The 8,820-nt window shown below is 51.4% G+C and overlaps 2 protein-coding genes across 2 annotated transcripts; both read right to left on the bottom strand.

Annotated features, from left to right (window-relative positions):
- Window positions 1-47: 47 nt before the first annotated feature.
- On the bottom strand, window positions 48-3,531 carry CC77DRAFT_454085 (acetyl-CoA synthetase-like protein). Its single transcript, XM_018531749.1, has 3 exons — window positions 3,135-3,531; window positions 2,753-3,072; window positions 48-2,683 (listed from the first exon to the last, which is right to left on the bottom strand). The coding sequence occupies exons 1-3, from the start codon at window positions 3,374-3,376 to the stop codon at window positions 102-104; spliced, it is 3,144 nt and encodes a 1,047-aa protein (XP_018381055.1). The 5' UTR covers window positions 3,377-3,531; the 3' UTR covers window positions 48-101.
- Window positions 3,532-4,265: 734 nt separating this feature from the next.
- On the bottom strand, window positions 4,266-7,153 carry CC77DRAFT_1044102 (hypothetical protein). Its single transcript, XM_018527338.1, has 2 exons — window positions 6,927-7,153; window positions 4,266-6,877 (listed from the first exon to the last, which is right to left on the bottom strand). The coding sequence occupies exons 1-2, from the start codon at window positions 7,132-7,134 to the stop codon at window positions 4,347-4,349; spliced, it is 2,739 nt and encodes a 912-aa protein (XP_018381054.1). The 5' UTR covers window positions 7,135-7,153; the 3' UTR covers window positions 4,266-4,346.
- Between the last annotated feature and the right edge of the window lie 1,667 nt (window positions 7,154-8,820).

Raw genomic sequence — 8,820 nt, 5'->3', positions numbered from 1 at the left:
TATTAGACGCTACAAGGAAAAGATTTATATAGAAAGAGTCTAACGTTCTAGTCTATATGTGTATCCATTATATTATATATACGTTTAATGTACTACCTAACTTAGAATGCCCACTGCTTGAGCCACTTGTCTACAACAAGTCGATCTATAGCCTTTCCCTCGCGTAAGGTAGAGCTAGCAGCCTCGGCTCTGCGTGTTTGTAGCGTAGGCAGTCCCATACCGTCCATCCCAAGACTTTCGTAGAAGTCCAGCAGCTTGAGTCCTGGTACACGTTCTGCGTTCTCCTTTGTTTGCGGTATGCGTGCCAGCTCGTCAACCCAGTCGCAGTACTCGACGACGTCCATGTCCACGTTGTTTTCTTTCCTGAAGTAGTCTCGGATGACAGGGTACAACTCATTCCATGTCGTTGTATGCGGATTGGCAAGGTGGTAGACCTGCGTAGACTCGGACTCGGAGTTCGTCGCATTGGCTATGTCAATGACCGTTCCTGCCGCAATGTCCATGGGAACCCAATCGACACGGTCCATGTTGCCCAAGGTACGCGGCAGCTTCTTCATCACCTTGCTTGTGTGCACGATAGTCGGCAGCCACTCGTGTCGGTTCCACGCGGCGCCACCTGCTTGCGTGCTTGGCCCGGCAAGTTGTCCAGCGCGCACAATGGCAGTCTTGATACCCAGACGATGAGACGCAGTGGCCAATATCTCTGCTGCGACATGCTTCGACTCGCCATAGCCTTGTGGTAGAGTTATTGTGCTGTCGAACAGCGTTGTATTGGATTCGGGAACACCAGAGTCATCTTGTGCGACGCTGCCCCAGCTGCCGACGCTCGCTATCGATGAGATGAAGATGATTGGGGTTTTGTACTGTGATTCAAGCGCAAAGTTGATGGCACGAGCAGTGCCGGCTATATGTGTGTTTTCGTACGACTCGAGTGAGAGGTTGAAGTCGACTGACCAAGCAGAGTGGATAAACGTAGTGGCGGTCAAAAGGAGATGCTTGTACGTGGCGTCTTGAAGGCCGAAATGATCAACACCAAAGTCTGTCTTGTAAAACACAGCCTTGTTGAAGTCAGCCATCGGGTGGTGATACTTGGTGAAAGACTCTTTCTGTCGTGTCTCGGCGTTGTCCGAACGGTTCAGGCAGTAAACTTTCTCAACATCTGGGTTTCGAAGCAGCTGCTCTAGAATGTGACTTCCAAGACTTCCTGTAGATCCTGTAAGGATGACAGTCTGTTTGGTAGGACGATTCGGTAGACCGTTCATGTTCTTCGGGCGTACCATGGTCCTGGTGTACTTCCTCACCATAGCACTGAGCTTCTCCTCTCGTGTCGGTGGCGGAGCATGCTGCACATTGGACTTGCTCGCGCTGTGCGACAGCGCCGCCGCTAACTGCTTGACGGTAGGGTTGCTGTAGACTGTCGAAGCGGTTACGCCAGCGCCACGAACAGCCTTATTGAGCGCATTAGTGAGAGCAAGAACATCAAGCGAATCAACACCAAGGCTGAAAACATCGACATCATCGGGCGTGTCGTTCTGGAAGGAGGGAAGAGCACGTGAGAACACCGCGTGGATCTTGCTTTCTAGTGCGACATCGCCATCAGCCTCCTGGTTGGGATCGCTGGAATACCCTTCATCAGCGTAAAGAGCTTCGATCTCGTCCTTGAACGCTGCAACAGTCTGAAGTCGAATGATAGAACCCTTTGCAGCGCGGATGAACGACTTCCCATCTTTCGCAACGGCGATCTTAGTCTGATAGATACGTGCATGAGCAGGTGCTTCGCGGTTTGCTTGCTCGACCATCGGCCAAATGTGATCGATCAATGTGGAAGGGTCTTGTGTGTTGGCCTGTGACCATTCTGGTTCTATGAGAAGACCAGCTTGGAATTTGCCCTGGCCGACAACGAGGGCACCCTTGACCCAAGGATGTGATTCGAGCAGCTTCTCCGACAGCACAGGGTTGAACTTCTCTCCGTTGCTCAGCACGATGATGTCATCTCGTCGCCCAGTGTACTTCCACAGATAAGGTTTTGACGGATGGCGTCTGAAAAGATCTTTGGTACGCCATTCTTGTATCGTGGGGAATGTATGGAAGATCGCCTGGTACTTCGTGTCTCTCGGTTTGATGATCAGCTCGAACAGGTCGTTCTCCGCAGGCTCCATAAAGACACCAGCGGCGGAGCTCCAATGAAAGTAGCTCCACTCTTCTGGTACGGATGGGACGATTGTAGGTATCAGCAAAGCTTCTGTGCTACCGATGACAGTCATTAAGTTCGTCACCCGACAAATTTTGTTGCCACTTTCTGAAGCAAGAGGCGCACCACCGAAGAAGACGGTCTCCAACATTCCCAGTGCTTCGATGCCCTGAGGTGTTGCTGAAATGTCCTCCAGGACAGATGGCGGAAAGATACCGGATGTAGGCTTCACGGCCTCGATCACATCCATGACCAAGCCCGCACTCAACATCTTTTCTGATGGCAGTCGGACTAACGTGCCCCGGTTCATAAGGGAACGCAGACCGACGATGATACCCATTGCATGGAAGAAGGGCACAGCGGCAAGCATTGGTCGTGTGTCTGCTAGGAACGGCTTGCTGACTTGTTCGACACCGTCTTCCGGCCCGAGTTGGGCTTGCTCGTACGCAGAGTTGAGGCCACCAACGGTCAAGTGGATTGGTTTGGGAAGACCTGTATTTCCCGTCAGTAAGAAGGATCGGTGTTGATGTTGGCAGTATCTCGTGGTAATTCTATACATACCTGTTGAACCTGAAGTGTGTAAAATCAAGCTGGGAGCCGTCACATCGCGACTATGTCTTCCCTTGTAGTGCTCGGCAGGAAGACTTGAATCAAGCAGCTCTGCCGTAGCGGGCGCTTGATAGACTTGTAGACTGGGTACTGCATCTTTAATAACCTCGACCTGCGGCATGGTCTCTACTGTGCTCAAGAAGATGGTACATGCTGTCTTCTCCACGAGTGATTTCTGTCCCTCGAGTGAGTTGCGCGGTGATGTGAATAATGGTACATAGCCTGTCTTCAAGGCTGCAGCTAGCACCACGAGGTATCTCAGGTCGTTCGCACTATTCCGGTCAGTCAGCATGTAACGTCAGAACATCATGATCTAGAAATATTGGCAACTCACCCCATATATCCGATAGTTTGGCCTGCTTGTTTCGCAACACCACATTTCTTATCAATCCAACGAGACATGTTATTTACGGCGCGGGCAAAATCCGCATACGTGAAATGATGCCATCCTTCGTCGAGACTGGTGGTTGAGCGTGGGACAATAGCCCAAGTCGAATTAGAGGCGGACTCGGCTGCAGCGTCGATGTAGTCAGGTATCGCTGTTGCTTGTTGCTTTTGCTTTTGTGTAGCTGCCATGTTGAGCAGAGCGCTTTACGGACTAGAAGTTGGTATAGTGTGTGGATACGAAAATTGCTTTTGGAAGTGGGCTTGAGAAATGCTGATGAGTATAAGATGCTGTGAAGTGCTCGGGTAGGCGTCGATTGGTGAATTAATTTCTTGAGGTCCTTTGGCGACTCCAGTGACTGGTTGTAAGAGTTGAAGGCTATGCAGTGATCTGATTGTGATATCGTTTACTGGAGGGAAACGGCCTTCATATATCACGATCGGAGGTAACGCGTAAAATTGAACGGGTGCGCCAGCGCAGACCTCAACCCTATAGAATGCCGTCATGTTTCGTCGGAAGAGCGTACCATCGCCATGCCGATTCTTCTCCGAAGAACTTCGGTGGAGCATGAGGCATAAAAGTTGCGCAATGTGCTACAGTGGGCCAACTCGTACGAATCAACAGAGACAGCATAGCTGCTTCGTGTAAGTTGAACAATGTCAATTTGATTCTGATGCTTGTGAAAGCTTCGCTGTCCGCGTAACTTAGAGCGCGTCATTACGCTGGAATAACGTCAGTTCTAGTGTTGAAAGTTGTGGTGTATGGATGACGCAGCCAAGCACATCCCTGTGCACATCACCTCGGCCGAGCGACATTTCTGGTTCTGGAAGCTGACCATTTTATATCCAACAATCGCAGCACCCACTAAAAGCAAGCGACAGATACACAAGCCTTGACAGGCGCGGCCCGCTCGGCGCCACGAAGCTTGGTTCGGGTCTTGAAGGGAACGAGGCTGGTTCTGCTTTGTTGTCCTTCAGCATAGCGGTGTGCTGCCAACGCTTACAGTGTCCTACCCGACCATTTGAGTGGATGCGCGATTACATTTGCCACAATTTACAAGGTGATTACTGATATCAAGTAGGAAGGGTCAGGTGTATTACGACGCAGTATCAAAGTACACGGGTATCAAATATCGCCTTAAACACAGCATTCTCTATCACATTACGCGGCTGATGGCGCGACCCTTGGCGTTTCCTTCTCCTTCTCTTTTAATCTCTGAGAACCTTTCCTTCGTCTCCGCTCCGGCTTGTAAACATCGTTGAAGTTTATATTAACAGCCAGCATCTTTAGTTCACCGTCAGGCGAGTGTACAAGATCACCCAGCAAGATGCTGATTCTGGCTCGGAAGTCTTCCGTCAACTGACTCAGACGCTTTTGTAATGCTGGCAAGACATCGTCCTCGGCCGAGCCTGTCATACCGATCTTGAGCAGAGGTGGTGGGAAAGGCGATTCATCCTGTCGAGATGCTGCGCGCGAATGCGATCGAGAGAAAGGGTCTGCAGACGAGCTGTCCTTCTCAGACAGACCCCAGCGACCTGCTGCTGTGCGGGTCTCGATCTTGGCCGCATGCTCCTGTCGGCGGGTAAATTCAGCGACTGAGAAGGAGTACAAGCCGTCTACTGCATCTTTATATGCCAACATCGTCTTCAATAGCTCGTGCAGCTGACCAGTAAAGTCGATGCTTGAGCTTCCAAGGAGACCTTTCCGCGTGATGTTATTGAGGTAGATGGCATGAGCTTCGATCATGTCGTCCAATGTGCTTTCCGGCTTGTTCAACGCTCCCTGAAGATCGATCCACGATGATTCAATGACCTCGAAGAGAATGTAGTGCTGCAACTGATTGACGAAATGAACCATCTCAGCCATTGCACAGCGCGCTTTCTTCCAATCTGATCCGACTTTATCAGCTACAGTACCGAGAACGCCGCGAGCACCAGTCATGCACCGACGCCATGTTGAACCAAGAGCAAACTCGACACGCTTAACACGCCAGAGAAAGTTGAAGACTTTGAGGTATTGCTTGGAGCCAAACGGTGTGACGATGACATCAACGGGTGCATCGATCTTATATTCGAGGGTGAAGACATCCCATCCAATCTCTCCGTGCGACAGCTCCAGCATGCGTGAGTCGAGGCGGCGTAGTACATCGGAAGTATCAAATTGGGCGTTCGAGTTTCTGACAGCGTGCTCGAGCTGAGCAGTGAGGGTGTGCCGGTATTGTGTGTTGGCTGGTCGGTCAAGGTTGGATGACAGCGACTCCATCAGGACAGCGATGAAGTCGCCGGCGCCCAGTAGCATATACTGCTTCAGAGCCTGGAGATGATCAAAAAGCTTGAACTTGTTCGCCATCAGGTCGATTAGGCGGGCCATTGTGGTCTTGTAGGCATCGCCAATGGAGCGTTCGAGATTGGCTGTATCGCCATACTGTAGTTCCTTTGAGGCTTCCTTGGAGTATTTGTCAACCCACGCTGCATCTCCGCAACCATAGCGAATGAAGTTGAGAGTCTTGCCGATTAAGAAGACCTTCTTGGCGAAGTCGTCGGTTACGATTGTAGGGACCATCTTGTCGTTCAGTCTGTACTTGTCTTCCCAGACGCTCGTAGCACCTCCTTTCCCCTCGTTCCCATTGGCCTCGAGAATGTCATCCTCGCTCTGTTCAGAGACGAAGAACTCACCAAAGGGATCAGCAAGCTCGCCGTCGTAGACCCATTGGCGGAGCATATCGTAGAAGGGTCGAGTGACGTCCGAGAGGAGGCGCTCGGCGAAGCTCATAACGTACGGATCGCCGTGGTTGAGAGAGAAGGAATGAATGAGGGCTATTAGCTCGCCGCCCTTCTTGCTCTTCGATTCTTCCACCATCAAGCTCATCAGTCGCAAGCCCATGGTCGGTTCTCTTATCCAGATGACACATCGCTTGAGAGTGACACCGGCCTTGCTGACACCCTGTTGCGTTGGTGCGTCGCTCATTTGTGCTAGCGCTCTCTTGATTTGTCCCTCCAAGGTTGCAACAAGCCCCAAGTATGCTCTCAGCTCCTTGGCCAGAGCCGCGCGGAAGCTTTGCTCAATGAGACCGCCATCGTTTGCCTCGACGAATTCCGCTAGGCCTTTGTATAGTATGGCAGGCTCAGCAAGGGTATGCAACAGGCTGACAATGGGCACCGGGAGGGTCGGAGGGAGCTTGAGCGCTGTCGATAGAGGGAAGGTGAGGTTCGTGGACGAGTAGCCTTGGAGCGTGAAGGGTAGCTCTCTCAACAGGATCGGTTCTGAGGGTCCCGTCTCTGCCTTTTCTACGTAGCCTCCATTCGCCTGTTGCTGGTCCTTGGCGGTGTCGGGGCGCCTCTCTCTTCGCTTCTCTGGCTTCTCGACCATTGACGATGGGCGGGTGGATGTAGAAGCTTTGGGCGAGCCGGCGTTGACGGGCAGTTGGGTCAGGCCGGGCTTTGCAAAGGCATCTTGGAAGGCATGTGACGAGGCAGCGACGCTCTGGCGTTTGGAAGGCGTCGTGGGTTCGCGGGAGAAGCCATGCGGATCTTGGACAGGTCGTGGTTCTTGGGAAGCTTCGGCGTTGGGGGACAGGTTGTAGAGAAAGTACAGCATGCGCCATTTCTGGTCCAAGACGGTCTGCGTCTCTAGGCGTGCGAGGAGGTTGTGTAGACGGGCGCTCTTGCGCTGGTCGTTGAGAGGACCCGAGACTGTCGCGCATTAGCTGACAATGGTGCACACCTCAACATGCCCACATACCCTTGCGGTCAATCAGGCTTGCAATGTGCTGCACATCAGGCACGAGTGAAGCATCTCCCGCCTCCGTCAGCGCGTCGATGGCAAAGTCGTAAGCGTCCTCGAAGCGCTGATTTGCCGCTTCTTCGTCGTCATTGGCATCTTCTGGCACGATGCGGACCAGCAGCTCGTTCAACGCGTGTTCGACGCGCTCGCGGTGGAGTGTTGCCATGTTGGCGCGCTGTTTATTCACGAATCCATTGGTGTTGACATCGGCGGGGTTGACGCCCGTGCGCGCCGCCCAGCAGCCAACGCGTCACTGAACCCGCAGCCAAAATTAGGTGTAGCTATAGTTCGTATTGCGATTTACTGCATACACGCTTTGAAATATTGACAAGTTAAAAATCCTCAGAATTATTTCGAAACCGCCCCATGCACAAAAGTATCTTCGTACCTAGGTAGGATGGACACAAATCATGGCCACCCTTGGTGTCAACGCGCCACTCGGGACTTACACATGCGAACCAGTTGTCGGTATAGGTTTGTAACGAGTAAAGGATAAGCTCACTAATGACCGGTTATCACTAGACCTGAAATGCCGTGTGGATTCACTACGAACAACTGTATGGTGATTCACTTGGCCGTCAGGCTCAGTGTGTGTAGCTTTCTTTTGGGGCCGTACACGCGGGTTTGCCTCATGCTTTGTGATAACGATGACTTTAATATCTCCCTGGCCCTCGGCGTTCATGAGTGCCAGCTTGTCCTCGTGCCCAAAAGCCTTCAATATGCTCTCCAATCTTCACACCCCTTCAGTCTTGTGATGCCCTTCACGAGCTTCCTACCTAGATATGTAGCTTTATTTCGTGGTCCTGTTCCCTACTAGGCTCAGCTACAGCAGCATGCCATCATAACGTAGCCTTGCAAGACCGTTGCTCCGTTCGTACATGCCATGGAGTCTACTGAATAAAGCTATGCTCATGCTCATCTCTCCAGACCTTTTCGAGCGTATCGAAGGGCCGTCACTTCTTCGACAAAGTGTGGGGACGACGGTGGACGGGACTGTCTGTGAGGCAATTCGCGCAAGAGACTGCTTCTAAGCCTGAGGTTCACAGATGTATGACGTCGTAGATCTCGTCCGATGGAGATAAGCAGACTGATGAATCCGTCATCAGTTATCGTGTGCTGTTCGTGACTGGTGGATGTCTGCCTAGGGAGGCTCGATGATTGCGTCTGACGTCTCTGTGCCATCACTAGAAAACTACCTCCTGTTACAATCATCAGACATGTTGTATAGATCAGCTAGCTCTGAACGTATGTTCCCTTTTACCTGGTTGGCACCGCAAAAGGCACTTTGCAAGGGCTTAGTCCACGCCGGTCGACGCACATTGCTTGTACAGACGGATATGAGTACCTACTATAGCGCTCAGAGAGGGGTTTTAGTCACGTAGATGTCGCTATATTACACTAAAATAGTGTTACAGTAATGTTAACAGAGTGTCTGTGTAGTGTTAATAAGCTAACGCAGTGTCTGCGCGCTGTTTAACGTTAAGATAGCAACATCTACGTAATTAAAACCCACCTCTAGACCGTATAATAGGTACTGGCAGATATGTTAGATGCTGTTTCAGCTGGGCAACTTTAGAAATTAACTGTTATAGTTTCTAAGAGCACCTGGGTATCTTGAATATTGTTCGGTCGGATATGTTGATTGCTTAGGAACCAAGGTAGTGTACTATTCTTCCAGACGGCCACTCTCTAGACGCGCGCGTAGCTGCCCAAAGTCATGTCGTAAATGCGCCCTTATCAATCACCAATCACGGTGGTGGAAAACTCGTGACTTCCTGCGCCAAGGATTACGCCGCCATGGGATGCGGTTCTCTTCCAAGTTTATCCCTCAAGATCAACCAACTGCACGACC

The sequence above is a fragment of the Alternaria alternata genome (assembly GCF_001642055.1).
Source record: "Alternaria alternata strain SRC1lrK2f unplaced genomic scaffold CC77scaffold_25, whole genome shotgun sequence".
In the NCBI taxonomy this organism is placed as follows: Eukaryota; Fungi; Ascomycota; class Dothideomycetes; order Pleosporales; family Pleosporaceae; genus Alternaria; species Alternaria alternata.
This window is presented reverse-complemented; position numbering and strand designations above follow the sequence as displayed.